General features: G+C 35.1%; 1 protein-coding gene across 3 annotated transcripts in view; it reads right to left on the bottom strand.

Moving 5' to 3' along the window:
* CFAP299 (cilia and flagella associated protein 299) overlaps positions 1–25,314 on the bottom strand; it is a 573,208-nt gene that overhangs the window by 3,843 nt on the left and 544,051 nt on the right. For all 3 annotated transcript variants that reach the window (XM_073891828.1, XM_073891829.1, XM_025887823.2), the window contains one exon: positions 14,651–14,780. In XM_073891828.1, coding sequence (XP_073747929.1) covers positions 14,651–14,780 — 130 coding nt within the window. The remainder of the gene's footprint in view (positions 1–14,650; positions 14,781–25,314) is intronic.

Raw genomic sequence — 25,314 nt, 5'->3', positions numbered from 1 at the left:
ATAGACATTGGGGAGGGTAGGTGCTATGGTGAGCACTGTGAATTGTGTAAGACTGCTGAATCACAGACCTGTACCTCTGAAACAAATAATACATTATATGTTAAAAAAAAAAAGAAAAAAGAAGATAGCAGGAGGGGAAGAATGAAGGGGGGGAATCGGAGGGGGAGAAGAACCATGAGAGACTATGGACTCTGAGAAACAAACTGAGGGTTCTAGAAGGGAAGAAGGTGAGGAGGTGGGTTAGCCTGGTGATGGGTATTAAAGAAGGCATATATTGAATGGAGCACTGGGTGTTATATGCAAACAATGAATCATGGAACAGTATATCAAAAACTAATGATGTAATGTATGGTGATTAACATAACAAAATTTAAAAAAAAGACTAGTGTAATCATCTTGTTTTAATAAAAATGGCTTGTAGTGTGATTTATCAGTGTTAGGTATAATACAAGCACATATTTTATTCTACTTGGGTTTGCTTTTCTTAAATTTATTCAAGAATACGGATCAAATAAGCTAACATTACTCCTACACAATATTTAAGACAATGAAAAATATAAATTTGTATTCAACAAAATCAGATCATTATTCTGATAACTTTATTTCAATAGTAATTATGTTTTATTTTTAATATGTCAGCTTGAATATAAGTCCTAAGGTCTTTAGGTAACATAAAGCCTTAGGACTGCTATTAGGTTGAATTATATAATGAATATTCATTTGATATCTAGATAATTTCTGACTAAGATAGAATATTGGCCATTTAATGCCTAATTATAATGCATAATTTTAAATTTATATACTTTTGCTTATATTCCATGAAACATTCCTATCTTTGGGTCATGTTAATGCACCGGTTCATTTTGTCTCTTTAAAAAGGTATGTGTGTGGCTGGAGAAAGGTACAAGATAAACTTTGCTATTCTGTTAAAATGCTTTTGGAAGACAGGCAATTGTTAATTTTCTACCTCTAGTTTTCTCACTGAAATAGGAGTTACTTTGATTAAAAGTAAAAATTAATATGAATGGTTGAGATTACATGAAGTAGTAAGGACAGACTAAAACCACTGTCTATGTGCTTTTGTGTTCCAAAGAGAAAGTAGTTTTGTCTCATAGTGGAGGCTTGATAGTACTGGTGTTATATATACATAAACCTTGTATAAATATATACAGTAGTGTTTTTCAGGCCTTTATTTTCTTTTTGTTCCTTCTCAGAACCCTTATACAATCTTGAGACTTATTGAGGACTCCAAAAAACTTATGTGGGTTATAACCATCAATATTTGCCATATCAGAAGTTGAAACTGAGAAATTTTTAAATACTTACCGATTCATTTGACTAGAGCAATGATGAACATGAATTAAAATGTTAAGAGAAATAACATCTTAATATAAAAATTACTTTGAACTCATGGATACCCTGAGAATTGCTGTGACAGAAAAAGCAAAATAAAGGGCAAATTTGGAAGTAAATTTTACTTGCTTTGATTTATAGCACTTGAGTTTGAAAAGAAGTGATGAAATGTACTAAAATTTTAGTGACATTTGCCTTATCTTGATGGGCTTCTAGCTTTCTTTACTTACTGGTTCATTCCTTTGCCTACCATATAAAATATTTTTTTTGACCTTCTGTGTCATCTGTCTAGGTAGCAAATAATGTATGTCTTATAAGAATATTTTTCTGTGCTTTATATTGAGTTTATCACATTCCTGATTAAGAAAAAGAAAGAAATAAAAGAAAGCAAAGAACAAAGATTCCTCACTTATAAAAAAATAAGTTTCTTTACAATCATGTTAAAGTCTATATTGATTTAAAATATTTTATTATTTTAATTGCTTAATTAAATATATAACTCAGTATTATTTCCCTAGTACCCTGATCCTATCTTAATCAAATGTCCAAATATCTCTAACAGTTTTATTTTCTAATTTTTGCCTTCCCATAATTGGATTCTAAGTCTAGAAAAAATTAAGTGAAACTTTACATCTACTTTACACTTACTTTCCATGGTCATTTAGTTATTTGCATTGGTTCAAAAAGAAGCTGTTATTTTTTTTTTTAATCAGGGTGTAATTGTACAACTTGAAAAACCAAGGCCTTACCTGGAATGTCATATTCGAGAACAATACTCATTTAAATCAGGTAGGAACAGCCACTCTTCATGGATTAAGTTTGACTTAATTTATGGAAGCAGTGCCTACAAAGCCTTGGTCTATTTCTTGGCTTAGAAAGCCTAAGAATATTGTATATTAAATATATGTAACTTTAGTATATTTGGGGGACCTTGAGAAAAGAGGAATTTACCCAAATTTATGGGTTTTTCAGGTAAAATATGATGGAGAGCATTTTTTTTGGGCTTCGTTTCCTAGCCTCAGGTCACCAGATAATAAAGGATTTTAAAAATCCAATTTGAGAATCCTTATGAAAACTTCCAGACATAATTTAATTTAGCATTTGTTCAAAATTGTATGGTTTTAGAGTTTACAAAGAAAACTTAAGGTGTCCTTTTTGATAAAATAACACTTTCACTGCATCTATGTAAACAACTAGGCAAATCTAATGGGACCAACCTTATTTTATAAGAATGATCACTCTTTGAATCTATTATGATAAGAAGAGGAAAGGAGACTGTCAGAAAATAATTGTGAGAGACTTTGAAATGGGCAAAAATCAAATAGTGGCTACCGTGACTACTCACTCATGTACGTTTTCTCATCTTTAACTGATACTACAGCTCTGTAAGTTGTAGAAATCCCATTATAATGCAAAAAATTCATGTCTGTATAAATGCAGAATAGTGTTCCATAGAATGCAACTGATTTTTGCATTGATTTTGACAGACGAGTTTTGCATGTATTTGTAAATTCATTTCAGAATTTCTTCTTCTTATTATTTCTTTTTTTAGAGAGAGAGAAAGAGAGCATGCGCACACAAGCACACTTGCATTTGGGGAGGGGCAGAGGGAGAAGGAGAGAGAGAATCTTAAGCAGGCTCCACACCCACCTTGGAGCCCAACACAGGGCTTGATCTCACTACCGGGAGATCATGACCTGAGCTTCAATCAAGAGTTGGACACTTAACCGACTGAGACACCAAGGTGCCCCTTCATTTCAGAATTTCCTATTCCCTTTATAGATCTCTGCCCTTTGAATTCTTCAAACCAATTGTAACATTTTACTGGTCCCTTATTAATTAATGACTTAAAAATCTTTGACACGTTCATTTTATGTCTGTATGAAAATCATGATTCTACCTTCTTTTAAAAATTATTCCTTAACAATAGATAATAAGATTTCTAAAAATAATCTTACATATACAACAACAACAAATGCCTGACGTCATTACTAGTTATTAGGAGAGATGGGACTCCAAGCCAAACATAAAATATAAGTAAGTCAAGTTATTGGGGTAAGATCAACAGGTATATATTATTGAAAAATGATAATTGATGGAACAAAGTAAAAAGACTCTAACCTTACTCCACAAAATCCTAGAAAAATTATAGATTTAAATATAGAAAGAAAACCATAAACTAATGTAGAAGGAAATATAGGTCGATATTTGTCCAGTTTTAGTATGGAAATCTTTTTAAACATGGAAACAGAAGAAATCAGCCAGGGAAATTAATAGTTTGAACTATATAAAAGTTTAATGTCAAAAAACATTAGGTTAGGGGCGCCTGGGTGGCTCAGTCAGTTAAGCGACTGCCTTTTGCTCAGGTCATGATCCCAGGGTCCTGGGATCAAGCCCATGTCTGGCTCCTTGCTCCTTGCTCAGCAGGGAGCCTTCTCCCCTGCCTGCTGTTCTCCCTGCCTGTGCTTGCTCTCTCTTTCTCTCTCTAGCTCTCTCTGTGTCAAATAAATAAATAAAATCTTAAAAAAAATTAGGTTAAAAAATAGATATCTAAATTATAGTGTGTCACTAAAAAGTATGATAGACAAAGATTTTCTACCTTTTATATATAGAATACTTAAAATTTAATTTAAAAAAACCCCACTAAAACTCTATATAAAAGTGTGTAGAGGACAATAACAATTACAGAAGAAGAAATACAATATACTAACATGGATATGGAAGAAATGTTTATCCCTAATAATAATAACAATGAAAATGAAAATGACTCCAAATAAGTCTGAACGATAAAATTAACAAAGTTTAAAAAGTATGCAAAATAAATAAAGCATGGTGAATGGTCAGCCTTAAATAGTTCAGTAAATTGATACTAACTACAAAGTGATTTGACAGTATCTCTATAAAGCTTTATGATATATCTTTTGACTAAGCATTCTCCATTTTAAGAATCCATCTTTGGGACACCTGGGTGGCTCAGTCGATTAAGCCTCTGCCTTTAGCTCAGGTCATGATCCCAGGGTTCTGGGATCTAGCCCCATGTTGGGCTCCCTGCTCAGTGGGGAATCTGCTTCTCCCTTTCCCTTTTCCCCCTCCCCCTCTGCTCATGCTGTCTCTGGCTTCCTCTCTCTCAAATAAATACATAAAATCTTAAAAAAAAAAAGAATCCATCTTAAAGACAAAATCAGAAACTTGGTTATTTAAACCTGGAGAAAAACACAAAAACCAATTTCCATAAATGGGAAGTTCCTATGTAAATTATGACTACTTCCTAGGATAGAATATTATTTACATTGTTTTACAGCTTGCTTTTTTCACTTAATAATGTATCTTGACCACTATTCATACTAGTACATCAACTTCACTAGATATAGCTTTACCCTTTTTTTTTTTAAGACTGTTGCATTCTATTTCACTATGTCAATGTATCATAATTTATTTAACCATTGCCCAGTCATGGGCACATAGATTATTTCCAGTATTTAACTACTGCAAGGAAAAATGATTCTTTTAGGACTTTCATTGTTCCTAAGTTGATACACCACAAGGAAGCAATATTCATTTTTTGACCACCTATTCAGTGCCACATTAAACACATTTTCTTATTTAATCTCCACAACAACATTTTGTGAAATGGTTGTTTTTACAGATTTTACAGATGAGAAAATAGAGGTAGAAAAGTGCTCATTGAAATTAAGCAGTTTGCCCTAATCACAAAGCTGATAGGATCTATTTAGGTCCAGCTCATTTTACCTACTGCCCCTCTTAAACAGCTCTAAGCTCTGGCCTAAGTCCTGGTAGCTATTCCTGACACTTTCCTACTTGTTCCATTGTTCATCCAGCCCCTTCAACTGCTCCCAAGTATTCTGGAGAGTCCTTAGGTCTTCGTTTTCAAGTGGAATTCATTAAGAGACCTATGCAGGTCTTTCAATATCTTAAACTATTATTGTATTACTTTGTGTATATGGCCATATGTGCATTTTTGGGGGAACAAATCCATGAAATTTTTAAAATAAGTTGTATTTCCCAAAAGATTAAGAACCTATCCTCTGGAGCGGCCTCATGTGCTTGTGAAGTAGTTTTCTGGGGGTACCAAGTTGGGGCTGCCATTTGTTTGATTATGTTTTATACTGAGATATCCCAGCCAGCAATAACAATTGAGAAGCTGTCGACATAATATTTTCCACTCTTGCCAATGGCCTTGATCACTGTTCATGCTATCATGTTCCATGTTCCAATAAATGTCAACATCCCTCAGTCTGCTTTGGGATTTCAGTGCCTCAGAAATTGTAAGCATCTGCTGGGGTGGTGAATGGTTAAGAAGGAACCATGGGAGTTGACTACCCATTCAACTGTTGAGACCAGAAGAAATCATGCTCCCTTTGAATTAGAAATAATCCCTTAACTGTGGTTTTGCAACTGCAGTGACTCCATGCCTGATTCGTGGGTTTTCTGGTATCTGTTTTTTTGTCATTAGCTATCAGGTCTTTGAAATCATGGAGGAAACAATTCTTTTGGTTCTATTCATGCATTTCATTCAGAATGGAAGGAACCTAACCTTCCATTCTTTCTGATACTCCTTGCCCTGGCAGTGACAATAAATTTTGCAAAAAGGTGAGCAAGAATTGAGGTGAAAACTCTCTTCCTCAAATTTCTCCTTTTTCATTTCCATGTTGGTCCTATTATACCTTTGGTATAATGTTTGATTATGCTGCCTTTCTAGTTAGAAGCTTAAAGCAGCATTTTTTGGTCATGTATGTTTTATTGGGATATTTACTTTTTTTTCACTGCATGTATTCAACTTGGATGGTGAAGGGTTATCATTTAGCACTAAGCACTGATATACAAATAATAATGCAAATTTTCTTAGCACTAAGCACTGATATACAAATAATAATGCAAATTTTTATATTTAATTTTTTCTTTCCTCCAGCTCACATTTCTTGTGCTACACTTCATCTATGAGTTCATACATTGGACACTTAACAGCAATGTGCTTATCTCTAGGGGTTGTTCTGTAATACTGTATATAAAATCAAAATCAGTTTTTCAGGTCAAAAGGAGGGCACAGCATTTAAGTTTTAGGAGTTTTAATTCATAAAAGTCAAGCTCTGTTATGTAATTTTTAAGATACTCCTTAAGGCCATTGATTTTAGCAGCAGTTTGTTGAGTAAATACTTAATTTATATGTGGTAAACTTTCAGTTCAGGTATACCAGGTGATTGCCCAGGGGAGAAAATGTTTAAAAGCTTCTTAGTATGTGGGTGTTTTAGGGCTATAATCAACCAAACAGTCAGTAATTTGGGCAGCGAAACCAGAAAGTTGGCAAGGCCTCAACTTTACTTAATAAGTGTGCCTGTGCCACAGTTAAAAAGGAACATTTACAAGAGGCCTCCGAGGAAAATCTAGGAGCCAGAAGAGTGGTGTAGGTAATTCAGTGTCCTGTGGTTCATTAATTCAAGTTTGTGGGGTTTGAGGGAACACTGTTGGAGACTTTGAAGAAACCATATCTTTGCTTAAATGTATTCTATTCAGTATGGGCTGTTTGTTTGTTTTTCCTTAAATGTCCAGTAGGAAATACACCTGAACTCTGTAAAAAGGCAGATTGTAAAATTGAGAAACTTCACTAGAAGGGCAGAGCTTCAACAGATTAAATTTGAATCATCTGCAGAAAGGATGTAGAAATGGTATGGGCCTCCATTTTGAGAGGAGCAATTTCAATCCTGTGACAGGTTCTCTCGGATTTTAATGTAGTCAGTGAACTGGGAGGCAGCATTAAGGAGGCAATTAACACCTTTCCTACTAGTAGTAGCAAATACTTGGGTGGGGGTTTCTTGGGAGGAACAAAACGGAGAGGAGATATGATAAAATACCACTAGAATCACTAGAATCAAAAATCACTAGAACCAAAAAATATGTTTTTATTGGTAGAAGTTATTTTTAATTTTCAGTGTTGTTCACCTATTCTTTTGCTCATAGAAAAAGAAAGTAGAATTTGTCTTTCTTTGTATCTGCATAATATACAATGATGACTCTATATTTATTTTAAAAAATAATAAAAATATTTTTCTTGGGACACCTGGGTGGCTCAGTCGGTTAAATATCCTGGGATGGAGTCCCACATCGGGCTCCTTGCTCAGAGGGAGCCTGCTTCTCCCTCTGCCTGCTGCTCCCCCTGCTGTGCTCTGTCTCTCTCTCTCTCTCCCTCTCTGACAAATAAATAAATAAAATCTTAAAAAAATTTTTTTCTCATTCATCCATGGACCTAACATATCACCATTACCCTGATACCCAAGGTCATCACTCCAAATTTCAGCAAAGAACCCCCAGGTTTAATTCACCTACCAAGGAGGGAAAAGTACCACAGTCAATTACTCTGTTAATTTTCAGCTAAAAATAGCATTAGCTCTACATATGTTTATAGTGCCTAAGATTCTAAAATATTTTAAAGTCAACCTCAAAAGTTTCCAGGATTATTTTTGGCCCTACTATTCATTTCTTTAGCAAATATTTAATATTCAATTTATTCATTCCACAGATGTTTACTGAGCATCTATCATGTGCTAGCACTGGAGATACAATGGTAAAGTGACCAGAAAAGGTTCCTGCCCCATGTTTCAGTTTTTGCTTTATGAGTTTCCATAGCATATATTGTTTCATTTGAGTTTCTGGACAAACCTACCTGACAAAGTGATTTTTGATGAGACCATGATAGCAAGAAAGGATACCACCACGCAACTCTGTAATGATCCAAATAAGTGAGGAAAAAAAGTGGCAATTTACCCCTGGAAGCATCTAGTGTGGTCAGTCTTATTACTATGGAGGCTATCCAGAAGTCTTGGGTATACAGTCTATACTTTCTAGTCTGTATAGTCTTCGGAATGTGTAATTTAGACTACTTACAATTAAAACTGTTGAATTAAAACTTGTTTTAGAGGAGCGAAGTTTGATTACTTTATGGACATACATAATCTGTAAGGTGAAACCAACAGCTTATAAAGTATTACTAATTCACTAATAACAAAACAATAGATATTGAATCCAGCTAATCTTTAGGATCACCTGGGGAAACTTTTAAAAAATACAGACTCCTGGGCCTCACCACAGACCAATTCAGCTTGAATCACTTGGGGGTAGAGTCTAGGGCTCTGTTTGGCCAGTGTGAGGAGAGAGGAAGGGAAGATGCTTTACTGAGTTGACTGAAATCACTCCTAATCAAGCCACTGTGGGTTGGACACTGATGAAGAGCTCTTATGATAACAGTTTTCATTTCAAAGTAACACATTTTTCTGTTTCAACAACTGTGATTTTCAAAAGGACAAGTCTAGATTGGGGGTGTCCTGTTGTACAGTCAGGAGTATTGATGTATAAAGAGAAAATAAATACATTCTGCTAAGTCAATGCACTGCATTATACATGCCTTCCAAGTTCTGTGACACTCAGGATGGATCCAGAAAGGTTTATTCTATTATAGTGTCTTTTGTTTCACCAATTTCCTACATTTAATAGAAACCATGTATCTTTAACATCTTTTAACATGTTTTTTGTTTGTTTGTTTGTTTGCTTGCTTGTTAATTATCAGCCATTTATCAAATGACTATATTCAAGCGGGTTTTATTAGACAAAGTAACAAAAAGGAGACTGTCTTATGGAATTTCACATTTTTCATACTGATTTTCTTTTGCACACCATTGAAGGTTAGCCAACAGAACATTAACTTCACCTCATTTCAAAATGGCTTAATCAGTTTAGTACTCAGAAATTCTAAGTCATGACACAAATGGTACAGATTCTCATTGAACTATGCAGAATAGCAAAAAACTTACTAGATTTGGCTTCCACACTTGGAGTTCAATTTTCTCTCAGAATTTCTCTGCTATTACTCTCCTTCCTACACTTTGATCTCAACCCTGGTTGCACATTAGAATCATCTGGGAGCTTCTGAAAAGTACAGTTCCTTGGGCCTTCCACCGGGACTAATTAAATTAGAATCTTTGGAGATGAAGATGGGCATCATATATTCTAAAGCTTCCATCTCTATGAGTGCAACTTCTAATCATTCTTCAAGTCCAGTTAAAAGATTACCTCCTCTATTATCACCTATCTATCCCCAGTGCTATCTTCTCACCATTCCCTCTCCACTGGCTTCTACCCCAAATCAAAAATCATCTCTTCTTCCACTGAATTCCCAAAGCATTTCTCTTTTTTGCAACATATCACTTTTTATTTTATACCGCAGTTATATTTTTTACATGCCTATCTCCCTATAAGTATTATAACCTTAATAAAGGGCAAAGGTTGAACTCTTGCTCACCTTTAGATCCCCTATGGTGTCTCATAATAGTTACATTTAAGCTCCATTGCTAGACTCTACTAAGAATGAACCATGTGACTTTGAGTAAGTCATTAAACATGTTTGAGTCAATTTACTCATAAATAAAAAACATTTTTAAAAAGATTTATTTATTTATTTTAGAGTGAGAGAGCATGAGTGGGAAGTGCAGAGGGAGAGAATCTCAAGCAGACTCCATGCTGAGCATGGAGCCCAATGCAGGTCTCAATCCCACAACCTGGAGACCAGGACTCAGAGACCACCATCTGAGCTGAAACCAAGAGTCAGATGTTCAACTGACTGTGCCACCCAGGTGCCTCTCAAAAACATGTTCTAATTCAGCAGTCTTAATTTCAGATGGTTTAAATTATATATTTCTGGGCTTGTACAAGACTTGAAAGCACATACCAAAATTAAGATTTCTGCATAACCTTTATAAACCTAAAATTATGGCTACACTAACTGTTTTCACTGATAAATTCTTGTAATTATTTTCTGACTTATTCGGATCAATATAGAATGAGGTGGCTATTCCCATTCTGGCTATCATTGCTATACCAAGTATCAGTGATATAATCGGCTTCTCAACTTTTAATTAGTGTAGTATTATTTTTGTGTGTTTGGAAGGAATCGTTCATTTAATCATTTATTTCACGAATACTTATTAAGTGTCTATTAACCAGGCATTTTTCCAGGTGATGGGCTCTCGCATTTAGTGAATGGAAGAAGGGAGGGGAGAAAAGCCGGTGCCATTAAAGAAGATTTTTCCTATTTTTAAATGTTCTATACAATCTGTCTCTCCAGTTAGTAGAACATGAAGGTTTTAGACCACCCATATTATTCTAAGACTCAAGGAAACTCTCCCATGGTTAATGCTTCTTAAAAGCAAAAGAAAAATACCTACTTTTTCATTTGTCCAGATAATGTAGGGAGTGAGTGCAAAGTGCTTCCACTCAATCCTTCTAAAGATAATACACTGGAAACATTTTGGTGGGTGTGAATCATTCAGACAAGCATTCTTCACTCAAAAATAGAAACTAGCTTTATTTGTTCCAGATGTTATACAGCTGCAGGGAAGTTAAAGCCAGTGGTCCTGTTTTCAATGCAACCAAACTCTTATTGCATTTGGAATTTCTCAGCCAATGAACTCATATTACTCATTCTAAGATCTGCACAATTTTCTTTTTTCCACTGTTACCATTCACAAACAACTATGTTTCATGGGAACCACTTTTCAGAGTTAATGAGTCTACATCTGTGTTGTACAAAGGAAAGACATCCTGTTTATCACAGTTTCCACCTTTCGTTTATCTTGACCTTTTAAAATTTTAAGTGTAATATATATATATATATATATTTTAAAGATTTTACTCATTTATTTGAGAGAGAGAAAGTGCATGAGTGGGATGGGGAGCAGGGGAGAGGGAGAAGCAGGCTCCCCATTGAGCAGGGAGCCTGGCAGGGCTGGATTCCAGGATCTGATCATGACATGAGCCCAAAGCAGATGCCCAACCGACTGAGCCAACTGGGCACCCCAGTGTGAAATACTTCAAAGAGATTATGTGAAGGAAAGGAAAAGGAGAGTTGAGTTGTACTGTTCTTACAGTATTTGAGAGTACATTATGGTGTTATAAGTTATGGTGTTCATTTAAGGAAGAATTTCAAATAAAATTAATAAAAACATTAAGTAATTCTTATCATTGTGCATTTGTAATTTTAAAAACCTGACAGCTTATTTTTTTTATTCTTCTGTAGGTCTGTAAGAGATGCTGTACGGGTGCATGAAATATGAAAGGATCATGGCTCTTAGAAGAAGGTAAGTTATTATGTAGATGTACATGCTAATTTCATATCTAGCCCATAAAAATTAAAATATATGTGTTATATTTTGTCTGAGGTCAAATGTTTGAGAACACTTATGGTTTGAAAACAGAGTGCCAGATCTCTTGAGATTCTTGTCTTTGTAGGGAGAAGATTTTCGCCAATTGTGGTTCACAGATAATGTGTAGTAGAATCACACTGGCTGCTTGTGAAAATATGTACACCTGGGAGCAGTTGAGTCAGAATCTCTGAGAACTGGGGCTGTAGAGGGATCCTAGAGATCAGGAAACAGCAACAACACTCACATCTTCCATTTGTGAATGTGAAAACTCTGAGAAATTAGGTGAATTTCACCAGGCCACGCAGCCAGTTAATTGTAAAGTAAGGCATAGAATTTTGTTTATTGATGCTGAAACCAGCATTCTTTTCCAGTAGGTCAGCTATAAGTTTTTATCTTCAAAAACATAAAATTAAAAGAAAAATTAAATAAATATAAGTATCTAAGTAATATCAAGTGTCCTACCCAATGATTCTTTTATAATTAATTCTTTTACTGATTTTCCTCTCATCAGTAATTAACTAGATGCTTATTCTTTCTCCAGGATTTGGAAATACCTTTCCTTCAGAATCATCATGAATCTTTTGAATTGCAAATGAAATTATAATCAAAACCCTTCTCATCCCCTAGGGACACCTGGGTAACTCCATTCATTAAGCGTCTGACTTCGGCTCAGGTCATGATCCCAGGGTCCTGGGATCGAGTTCCGCATCGGGCTCCCTGCTCAGTGGGGAGTCTGCTTCTCCCTCTGCCCCTCCCCCTGCTCCTTCTCTCTCTCTCTCACTCAAATAAATAAATAAAATCTAAAAAAGAAAAAACTTCCTCCCCCAGAGAAGAAAATGTTATATTTCATGTATTGAAAATTAAATCTTTGAAGTCTCATGATTAATTATTTAGGAAGTGAGTGGTTTAGTAGTTATTTAAACCATGTTCAAGGAACAGTTTGTATTCAATAATGATTCCACAAAGACTATTAAAAACTGTAATTCATGACATACGTTCTTGAAGTATGTATATGCCATTAGTTAAAACAGAGCCCTACAGTAGTTTAAGTGTGGTATCGTTCAAAACTGATTCAAAAATTTATTTCACACCTCTTAATGAAGCCATTAATTATTTTATATCTTTAGCCTTCTAAAAGTCTCTGTGAATATAATTAAGTTTCCTGTACTTTGCCTCAATTTTGACACACATTTGTGAGGAAAGAGTCACCACTAGAGAAAAGGTGTGCTGATATTTATCAGTTCATAATAATTATGGACCAAATGATTTTCATGTTCAGTCCTTCATTTTACTAATGAGAAACCCGAGACCAATAAAAAACTAGGGTACTTTTTTTCTTAATTTTGTTTATTTAAGTAATCTCTACAACCCCACATGGGGCTTGAACTCACAATCCCAAGATCAAGAGTTGTATGCTCCTCCTACTGAGCCAGCCAGGTGCCCCAAGAGTAGTGTTCTTTTGAAGGAGATAATGTTGTGTCAGAAACTGCTAGTTGTCTACCCAAATTTCTTTCTCCCTTTTCCAGAACTTCTGATTTCAGTGAGGTGTATGACCACCTGAACAAAGATTATATTTCCCAGCCTTCCATGTAGATGGATATGGCCATGTGACTAAGCTCTTGCCATGGAATATAAGTGAACCTTTGTGTGGTAGTTTTTGGGAAACTTCCTTAAAAGGCACTGGGGCAGGGGTGTCCTTTGCACCATTTGAACTCCGTCCATGAATTCTGTTTGAAATGTGGTTGTTTGGGCTAGAGATCTGTTTTGGTCCAAGAGGATGAGGGCCATTTTGGCTTAGATGACTGTGGAGCTGCCATCCTAATTTTGGACTGACAACTGAGCCTCATACATGGGAAAGAAAGAAGCTTCTATTCTGTTAAGTCATTGTGTTGGAGTTGTATCTGATTGCAGACAACAATCCATTTCTTACCACAGAATTTCATTTATTCATTCTTTGAGCACGTAGTTTTGAGCAATTTTTCTGAGCAAGAAATTATACTAAGTGGATATGAAACAAAATCATTTTATCTTATTTTTTTAAATTTCTAAAAAGTTTTGGAAAAGTTTTTATAACCAGACTCTCATTTTCCTTTGGTCCATCCTTGTCTCTATCCCAGGCATATCATAAAATTCCTATTTCTTTCACTGTGAAGGAATACTTTTCTTGACTTGGATTTTAGACTGTTGTTGTGATATGAGTAACATGTTTTCCAAGAGTTAAAAAAAAATGCCTAAACAACTCAAGCACATATTACTTTAAGTAAAGTTTTAACCTTTACCCCTAAACATACAAGTCATGATTAAAAGTCATGATGCAAACACAGTCATTGAAAATATGTAAGAGGTAAATATTTGTCCTTGAACAAATTCAAAATATCATGGGACATGTCTTTAAAATATTTAAATAAAATGTATTTTCTAAGTTAACACTTAGAAATACACTAAAGGTAATATTATTTTCAGTGTTAGTCACATATAAAAAGGGATGTTAGAATTCTGGGAACATTTGTGAGGTGAGAGTCTCTCTTCTGTAAATGATTTATCTTCCCCTTAAGAGCAAAAAGTACCAGACATCCCCAGGATCAGAGCACACAAATGCATTGCTCACTGGCTCCCTGATCTAATTTGCTGGTAGGCTTGGAGAAGCAGTCTCACTTGTAAGTTCTATTTAAATTCCCCACAAACTCTTTCTTACTGATTTCTTTTTTATTTTTTTTTTAAGATTTTATTTATTTGACAGAGAGAGACACAATGAGAGAGGGAACACAAGCAGGGGGAGTGGGAGAGGGAGAAGCAGACTTTCCGCGGAGCAGGGAGCCTGATGTGGGGCTCGATCCCAGGACCCTGGGACCATGACCTGAGCCGAAGGCAGACGCTTAACGACGGAGCCACCCAGGCGCCCCTTCCCTATTGATTTCTGATAATTGATTAAGTTTGGAGTTCTTTTTCTTTAAGAAAATGTTTCAACACAGTCTTTTATTTCTAGATTTAAATACTGAAGAGTGTCAAATATTTAACAGATTTTTTAATAATGGAAGAAATACAATAAAATTAGGTGTGATATATAAATGTAAAAACAGTCTTACCTTTGGATCTACATTGAGAATTTTTCTGTCTCTTTTGTATTTGAAAAGTAAGCCTTCTGGATTATCAGCAATCACTTGATAATTGGGAGTTGAATTCCAAACAGCAATATGACTGTCCCAGTTGTAAAAGCTAGAAAAATAAATATTTATTAGAAATTAATATGTATGATAAAATAAATTGACAAATATATTTCAGAAAATATTTGGAGCAGTTCAGTTTCAAGATAAATGAATTGGATCATAGTCTGTATAACCATGTAAGACACATGTGTGATTAAAATTCTTGCAGAAGAGATTAGACTGGGTTTTTCTCAAATTATTTAAATACATATTTATGACGATTTTACATAATTTCCTGGTTTGGACACTTTATGAACTAGGCCCTAGTCCAGTATTATATTCCCCAGGAACTCAAGAAGAAAATTGATGCAATTTGAAGCTATTTCTTCTAGCTCAGATTCTTCAGGGTCTTAAGAGTATTCAGGGTATTAAGAGACTGTTTACTAGAAGGAAAGGCAGGCTAAGTCACCTCTTTTCATTCAAAACAATTTAATTCATTTCTTTCAGGCTTTATTTTTCAATAATATGTTTCCCAGGGAGTGAGGAAACTATGTGAGTGTGAGAGGTTACCATAGGCCAGGCATGATGTGATGTTTTCTAGCACTACACCCATATGAAGTTCTCATTTCACAGACCAGGCAAGTAGGCTAGGGAGGTCAAATGACATGGATAAGGCCCTGCAACTAGTATGTCTTAGGACTAATATTTCAACCCAGATCTGTGCGTTTCAAGGCACAAGTGTGTTCTTCCTACTGTTCAACATTGCCTGCATTTTATCTTTTTTTTTTTTTTCGGTTGATCTGTGGAAACTTCTTATTTTTTCCATGTCTGGCTTTATACCTACTTGTCAAAAATTAATATAATACCATAATATGAGTTGTAAGAATTCTCAATATATTAATTTCACATATCTTATTCTTATTAGCACATTTCTAATATCATGTTAATATGTTCAAGTATTAACGTGTTTCTAATATGTCTAATATCCTATTTCTGGGTTGTTTTGTACTTTTTTATTCCCCTTATTCATTTTTAAAGAGTAGATTTCATTGATTAAACTCACTTTGAATTATAGTGTTTTCTGAGGCATCAATTTTTATGCTATTACCTGAAAATGTAATGTTTACCCTCAAATTTTTCAACACTTAGAAAAAGCTCACTACATCAATCATATATTTATATCACTGGGGACATATTAATGAGAGCTATTTTCTCTCTTCCCCTACTATTTGTTCTATGGCCAAGACATAGGAATATCTGCCCTTTCTGAGGCACAGAGTTAGGAAAAGTGGTTTTCTAACCACCTTTGTTTGTTGAGTATGTCCTCCCCAAGAGAGCAGGAATGACTATTTGGTGAATAGAGGAAAGGAGCTGAGCATTTCATGGCTTTCTAGGTCCTTACTTTAGCTAGCCTTCAAAAGTGGAGTTTATCATGGCAGGCTTAGCCCCCAATAGGGTGATGGTAAGGTAGCAGTCTATAGCACTGGTGATAAATTCAATTCAGTAGCGAAGGTATTAGGAGCCAATCTGACTGTGTACCCAAGCTTTTTCTCAAATTCACTTTAATCCATAAAAGAAAGATAATTTGACCTCCATCTTACTGGTTGTTCAGTTAAAACATTGCTAAGTTGGAATGAGGGACAATGGGTGTGATTCTAACCATAATTATTTATATGTCTCTCTAAATAATTATTTATGAGATATATAGATACAGATAATCCCAGTAAAATGCTTGAGTCATAGCATAGCTGTGCTTAGAGAGGCATGATTTATATCACACATTCTTATCTTGTTACTCATCTCAAATTAAAAAGCCTCATTAAAGTCCAGGCAGGGGGGAAAAAAAAAATATATATATATACATACACACTCTTTACATAAAAATGTAAATTTGTATAGCATGTGGTATTTTTGATGAACAATTTATTTTTTTTAATTTTTAAAGATTTTATTTATTTATTTGACAGATAGAGACATAGAGAGAGAGGGAACACAAGCAGGGGGAGTGGGAGAGGAAAAAGCAGGCTTCCTGCCGAACAGGGAGCCCGATGTGGGGCTCGATCCCAGGACCCTGGGACCATGACCTGAGCCGAAGGCAGACGCTCAATGACTGAGCCACCAAGGTGCCCCCTTTTGATGAACAATTTAGATTGTTTATCAATACTTTTGTTCTAGGCAAGGATGGGAAACAGCTTTCATTTCACATGTCAATTCTAAGAGCTGGTAATTATTAGTATTTAATAAGGACAACTGACAATAATTATCATGTGCTGGGTACTGTACTGAACCTAATGAATATATTATCTCATTTAATCCTATCATGAACCCCATGAAATAGGTACAAAATGATCAAATTTTATATATGCAGAGCCCAGGTGATCCTAATGTGTACTTGTAGATGAAAATGAGGAACTGGATTTGAAAGATACTAAAAAGTGGATTTGATGTTATGAGGGGGATGTCAAGAAGAGGAGATCCTAGGATTATTCTCAGATTTCTGGTGTGGATTCTGAAGTGGACAGAATTATTTACCAGAACATAAAATACAAAAGAAGGAAGGAGTTGGGGGGAAGAGGGATGTTCAGTTTTGGACATGTTGAACTTGAAATCCCCGTGAAACATCTAACTTCTATTGAATTTTTATTGTCTATTAGTATTCTTTGTTAGTTCATCTACATTACTGTTTTACCTTATTGAGGCCTTGAGTTCCTTGGCTCACCCTCATCCTAATTTACAATTGATTTCTTTCTTCTTTATTTACCCATGATTCACAAGATACTTGCCAGTAGTCACAACTTTATTGCTCATTTGACCCTATTTATATTGAAAAATACCAGCTCAAAATTGATTCAAATATTTGTTGTCTCCGTTCCTCTCTATGGTCTCTGGCAACTCTTGCTGAAACAACTGTACCACTGATATAATTCTAAGTTCCAAATCTCTAACCTCAGTTGGATTTCAAGCACTACAGAGCAATTTTTTACATGTCTCTAGTTATCTTCTTTGTCGTTCATTGTATTGTTCATGCCTCCTATTCCTCCACTTTCCTCCTTAGTCTCAGAAGATGACTTTACCTCTTACTTTATTAAGAAAATAAAGGACACTAAATGGAAACTAATTATCAATATCTTGTTCCATCAGTAGCAAATTTGTTTATATTGACAATGTCTCTTACCTCCTTCCAGTCAACTCAGAGGAATAGGTGCCCCTTTTCTTTTCCAAGAAAACATACATATCCATGTATGTTCTAAATTCCATCCCTTATTGCCTCTTTAGTTACTTCAAATAATCATCTAAAATTTTCCTGATATAATCAAATTCATCTCACCATAAATTTTTCCCCAGGACCAACAAATGCATAGCAACAATCCCAACTAAACAAAGAAGAGAAAAGAAAGAATGGAGGAAGGAAAGGAGGGAGGGAAGGAAGGGAGGAAGGAAGGAAAGAAAGAAAGAAAGAAAGAAAGAAAGAAAGAAAGAAAGAAAGAAGAAAGAAAGAAAGAAAGGAAGAAAAAAAGAAAGAAAGGAAGGAAGGAAGGAAGGAAGGAAGGAAGAAAGAAAAGAAAGGGAAGGAAAGGAAAAGAAGAAAGAAGAAAAGAAGTAGAAAGAAAGGAATAAGAAAGAGAAAGGGAAGATGAGAAAAGAGATTTCAAAACTTACCCCAAATCAGATTTTCTCCAGGCTGTCACATTTTTCTCCTAATACATTATAACTAAACCCATCTTCTCTGTGCCAATTTGCCCCATCCCCTGCCCTCCCTCTCAGTTCTCTCACCTGAGCTGATAATCCACATTACCTGCTTAATTGTACTTACTGGCATAAACCATAGACTCCTCTATCTCAAATACCAAAAAATAAATTTTCCTTTCCCACCCTCCAAACCTATTTATCCTTGCTGTACTCTCTATATGAATAAGTGGCACTCAATAAAGGCTTATTGATTAAATAAATGATCTTTACCCATCTCTACTATTATTATTTATAACCCAATTAATATTATTTTCAGTTATTAAGAATTAAAACAAAGAAGATGCAAGAAAAATTATTTTAAGAGGAAATTAAAGAATTGATCTAGAACATTGATCCAGGACTTAGGAAATCTAAACCCTGATGCAATGATTTCAATTTACTCCTATGTGAAGTTCAGAAGTTGAACTACATATTTCAAAGGCTCTTTATAATAATAATATTCTATGATTATAAAAGCCTCTTTTGAGTCAGTGAGTTCTTACACATTATTTTGATTTATGTCTCAGTGTTCACAACTTGAAAATACTTATAGAAAAGTTTAAACATACTGTATTTCTAACAGATAGAAGAACTTATGAGGTAATTTATGTACAATTATTTAAGCTTTTGGAATAAAAGAACAATTATCCATTTATTCCCTATGATAAACAACCTGGAAATTGGACATTGAGTGTACTTATGAGTGTACTTATACACAACTTATATAAATAAGTTGTAACAATAAAATGAAATCTGTGGAAAGTCTGTTCATTAAGTGATAAGGGGATCTCATGTATGTTTTTGGAAACAATTACCTGTTCGTCATTTATTTTACATGATAATTGTTGATACCAGAGAAAATATTCTGATGACATCACAGGGCAACAGAGCTTTGGACCACCAGGGGGAGTAAATTTCAAAGCCATTCTCCAGAATCCCTTATTTGGCCTCGTTTTGCTCACTACCTTCCTTCAAATGGAATGGAAGAGACATACTTACAGAAATTATGAAAGCATAAAATGGAGAATGTTATTAAAGATTTGAAAAATGCAAATAAAAATACATCTAAAGGCAAACTAAGGTCTTAGGGTGAAAATAAAATAAACATAATGATTGTTCAGTCACCAGTATATAAAGCATAGAGAAAAAATGAAATCACTACCACGTAAACATGAAATTTGACATCACAGAGAACACATCACTGGAATTGAAGCTATTATCATCTAAGGGATTTTCCCCATGAATACAATCGACAATATATAATAACTAGGAAGGAATTTTGTTCCTATCTCTATTAATAATGAAATCTTTTTAGGTTTTATACAGTTGGACCAGTAGGCTTTTATAGCACTTAAGACTTGTTTATGGTTATAAAATTAAAGCACATTCCCTTTGAGATAAAAAGAAAGAAAGTACATTTATGAAATATAATTTGTTGGACAGAGAAATACTCATATTTAAAGGAAATTTGTAAAAACAGAAAAAATTAAAATCCTACAGAACTAGTTTTGTTAAATCAAAAGATTATATTGAAAAATGAAAAAATCAGGAGATTTCATATCAATCATAGGGACACCTAAGTGATAAACATTATCGTCTCCTTTTTTAAATCTTTGTGTAGACAGCCCATAAGTAAGATGACTTATAATTTTACTGTCTGAACTGGAATGCTCTTGGACAAGATAGGGGTTGCTACTAATAATTATGCCAAGACAACGAGAGTAAGCTCAGATGCTGCTGGACAAACCGAGATGGAGATGTGTGGTCTACACACCTACAAATCTAAAAATTTAAACATTGCTGTTTTAGAGTTGATTTATCCAGTGCTTATGTAAAATACTTCCAAAGTTTTGCCATAGATTTGCCAAAGATATGATAAAGATGTTTAAACAATGCTAAAGCATGTTTTCTTATGGTTGACCTTTTTTTTAAATTTTATCGCTGTGGAAAAATTATATTATATGGAATTGCAATTGTGGCATAGAGACATGAAATTTAATCTAGAATAATAAACATTCTTGTTCTTTTTTTATTTTTCAAATATCAAAGTAGCATAACATTCTATAATAACTAATTTTCTGGAATTATCATATTTCATGTAAAAATATATGTTTGATCAGTTATTTTGGTTGGTAAGAACATGGAGTCTAAGGTTTAGTGTTTCCCTAAGTTAGTTAAGTTGGTTCGTGTTCATGGCTATATATTGTATCTCTAAATTCAATCAGCTATTTAATAAATGCTTATGCCAGTTGGGAAAATATAGACAACTGTTGAACAATGCACTGTAACTATTAAAATAATTGAGAACATTAAAATCCCTGGTGACAGATAGGGTGGTCATTCAGTTCAATTCAACACAATTTTGAGCATCTATTTTGTGCCAGGAATGGTCCTGAGTATTTAACAATAAAACACACACACATACACACACACGCACACACACACACACACACACACACACACCAGAAAAATGGTTCTTACCTCCAAGGAACTCATAGTCTATAGGACATCAGAAATGTGAACAAAAAATGATACATTAGAAATTTATGTAAGGTATTTTTGGGCTGTAGGGGTCAAAAATGAATATATGTCTTGGTCAAATGTATTTCTAGTGAGATTTTCCTGATGCAAAGCAGTACAGCCAAGCATTCTAGGTGGAAAAGATAGTAACAAAGTAGATTTGATAATGGGGCGCCTGGGTGGCTCAGTCGTTAAAGCGTGTGCCTTCGGCTCAGGTCATGATCCCAGGGCCCTGGGATCGAGCCCCGCATTGGGCTCCCTGCTCAGCGGGAAGCCTGCTTCTCCCTCTCCCACTCCTCCTGCTCGTGCTTTCTCTCTCGCTGTATCTCTCTCTGTCTAATAAATAAATGAAATCTTCTTAAAAAAGTAGATTTGAAGAACTGAAACATATACATACATCAGTGCTCACGATTATGAGAAATTTTCAGTCATACACAGGGAGGTAAGGCAGAAGATAAATTGCTGTGGGCTGATAATTAAATATGAAATATGATTCTTAACTGTCTGCTACTAAAATGCAGAAACCGGATGTGCCTTCCCTTTGGGGACAGAGTGTGCTCAGTGAAGGAAGCAAGGAGAGCTAGTAAGCCTGGCTCTCCTATCATTCTAAGGCACAGGGATAGAAGGGAGAGCTCATGGCTGGCAGGCCATCACTCTTTTAATTTTCACTTGTGCAAGAAGACAGATTAGCACCTGTCTGGCATGCTCACTGTGGGGCTCTGAACCAAAAGTGTGGTGTCAAGGGGATGGACTGGTTGTAGAAAGCACTGAGGTAGTGGTGAATGGAATATAATACCTGGGATACTTGACTAATTATAATAGATTCTCAACGGTAGAGAATAATATAGCCCAATGGGAAGATTTCTTAGGTCACCACCAAGGGGTTCCTTGTGCAGAGGGACGCTTCTTACAGGTAGAGGTTCTGAGGATTTCATGCCTGTTTCCATACTCCTAAACTGTACACTGGCCTCCTCACTGGGGACCCCAGCCCCCTGGTAGGGTGTCTGGAATTTCCAGCCTCACGTAGTGGGAAAGGAGTGGGTGATACTAACAGATGAACACATTACCAGATTTCCCCCATGATAGGGCTATTGGAAATAGATTTACGAGTTACACAAGCTCTTTCTGATTTTTCAATTAGAGCAATTATTAGAAACATTTTGGAGCACCTCTCAGTTGCAAATCCTAGAGTGAGAACTTCAAGGTCAAGCAAGAATGCTACTAGCTGCTCCTATAGCAATTGGGTTATGTGGCCATTTGTGGTAAACTGAAGAAGCAGCACTTTCTCAAAGCAGAATCTTGAAGGGATGGTGCAGGGATAGAGTGGGGGTCACAGAAAGCCCTCCCTTAACTTCGTTCTTTTTCTGATATTATTGAAACAACTACTGTGAATGTTGTTTTGCACTGATGTAGTGCTTTATCAATTACAAAGAGCTTTCACCATTATACTCTTTTTTTTAACATCCAAAACAATCATATAAGATAGACAGGGGTATTATGTATGTATGCATGTATTATTATTATTAAATTACCACTTTATAGAAAAGAAAATTAGAGCTACAGAATGTTCTAGATATTATGTAGCAAAATCAGCATTTAATCTAAGACTTTAAGATGATTATTTCATTGCTTGTCTGCTAACTATTACTCTATGTCAGGTTTCTCAGGCTAGGCAATAGTCTTATATCCCATGCAAGTAGTAAAGATTCTCCCTTGGGAGCAAAACATAAGGAGGAAGGCAAGGAATAAATTCCAAAATAGGGGATTTTGAGCCAAATTGTCCCTTATGGTAAAAAAAAAAAAAAGCAGCTACAAAGAAGGAGTTGTTTCATCTCAGGAAGTGTACAGAGGGATTCCTCTAAAAAATTGGGCCTAATTTACCATATGTATTAGAGCAGGATTAGAAACCTCCAAGCTTTGCTTGCATTTACCATGATGGATATATGTGGGGTGGTGTGTGTTAAAATTCAATATAGGTTTCCAAACTATATATAAGCCAAACTAGGGTGATAATTGAAATAAAGCCTTTCTGTGCAGTCTGTTTATGTTTGAGAACCCCCTCTTGGCATGTTATAGATATTGTAATGAGTGGATCTTGTAGGAACAACTGCTTGTGAGTATCAGGGTTATCACCTGAGTGAGACATAGCATGCTCTGAGATGAAGAGAACCAGAGATCTGGTCCAAGACCTCTGTAAATACATGGCATCATTCATGGAAATTTTGTCAGTTGTCCAGATTAAAGATGCACCATCTGCTGTCCCTCCTTCTACCCATCTAGGCCATCTAAGAGGTTCTAATAGGTAAATAACTAACTAAATAAGATCTTTGGAGGCTTTCTGGCTTCAAAGTAGTCATTTGTCCAATTTTTCCTGCAGGTCAAGAGGGAAATATGTTGTCTAGATGCCATATGACTTAGAGCAAGGCAAGGAGCTGAGAGAAGTGCCTGAGAAGTCACATTAATTAATTCACTTATTCATCCATTCATCCATCCATTCAGTTTTTAAAAGAACATTAATGGAGAGGATATACTATGCATCAAGCACAATTTTTCATGTTTGGGATAGAATAAGGAATAACTTACAGTTCTTGTCTTATGTGTTCACTAGCTAATAGGAGAAAACAGATAATCCAAACAATACAAATATGCTTAAAATTCAATGGGAAGACAGAGGAGAGAAATCTTACTCAGGCTGAAGGAAGAGAAGGAGAATTTAAAAATAGCTCCCTAGAGGAAGTAACATGAGACCTGAATCTTAAATGACTAATAGGAATTAGCCAGGTAGAGGGATAGCATCAGGGATGGAAGAATAGCCCTCTAACTAGATAAGACAGCATGGGAAATCATGCTGTTGAGTACTGGAATGGAGAATGCTGGGGGTAGAGTGGCTAGCAATTCAGTATCAATAGAACATAAAGTTCAGTTAGGTGGGTGAGAAATGAGACTGAAGATATACCCAGAGAACAAGTCACAGAAAGTCTTATTTATAACACCAAACAATACTATCTTCATCCTGTAAGCAATGGGAATATCTGAGGGTTGTAAATAGGAAAGTGGCAGGGCAAGATATGCAGTTTGGATAGATTATGCTGGTTATGAATGAAGAATGAATTTAAAGAGATGGCAGTAAAGAGTGCTAGAATCCATGTGAACAGTTTAAAGTCTGTTTATTACCCAGGCTAGAATTGAAAAAGTATTATAAGTTATGAGGTTGCAAAAAAAAAAATATATATATATGTATATACAGATATACATATATAGTCTAGAAGTCATTAGTGAGAAGCATTATAGATGACTCTTAGGTTCCTAGCTTGAGGAATTGGATGGATACTGATATTAGCAGTAAGGATTATTAGAATGAAATACTTTTTTGGCATGCCTCCATGAAGAAGAGGCATTTGCTTGAATACACCTGGCCTTTTGCTCTACTGATTTGGTGAGAATAAGAACAGTGGACTGTGAGTAGACCCTATGATCTTACATATATCCTAAATGTTTATAATTGTTATATTCTCTTGTTGGATTGATCCCTTTATCATTATATAGTGATCTCTTTTTGCCTCTTATTATAATCTATAGCTTAAATTCTATTTTGTCTGATGTAAGTATAGCTACCTTTGTTTTCTTTTGATTCCTACTTGCATGGAATGTCTTTTTTTGTCCCTTCACTTTCAGTCTGTGTGTGTCCTTAAAGCTGAAGTGAATCGCTTCTAGGCAACATATAGTTGAGTCTTGGTTTTTTTTTTAATTAAAAAAATTATTTTTATTCATTCAGCCACTCTACATCTTTTGATTGGAGAATCTGATCCATTTACATTTAATTATTGATACGTCTGGACTTACTTTTGCCATTTTGTTTTCAGGCTGTTTGTAATTCCTCTGTTCCTTTCTTATTTTCTTACTCTCTTCCTTTGTCATTTGATGATTTTCTGTAGTGGTATGTTTAAATTTCTTTCTCTTTATATTTTGTATATTTATTATAGGTTTTTGTTTTGTAGTTACCATGACGCTTACATAAAACATCTTTTATTTATGGCAGTTTATTTTAAGTTGATAACAACTTCAAATGCATACAAAGGTCTACATTTACACATCTCCTCCATCCCATTTTTGTTTTTGATGTCACAATTTACACTGATAATACATAAATGAAGAGTGCAAGAGGAGACCGAGAATTGCATACAAATATAGGAGGAGTTAGGATAGGACAGCACCATAAGAACCAAGGGGAATAGAGGGTATGAAAAAACAATGGGGAAATCCTCATTGTCAAATGCAAGCCAGGAATGAGAAAATGAAGACCAAAATGTGGTGGTTATTATTGGTAACTTTCCTCTTAAGGGATAGCATGTATT

Source organism: Callorhinus ursinus, unplaced genomic scaffold, assembly GCF_003265705.2.
Source record: "Callorhinus ursinus isolate GAN/ISIS: 27379988/994484 unplaced genomic scaffold, GSC_fseal_2.0 scaffold4, whole genome shotgun sequence".
In the NCBI taxonomy this organism is placed as follows: Eukaryota; Metazoa; Chordata; class Mammalia; order Carnivora; family Otariidae; genus Callorhinus; species Callorhinus ursinus.
Note: the sequence above shows the minus strand (reverse complement) of the source record. Positions and strands in the feature narration are given on the sequence as shown.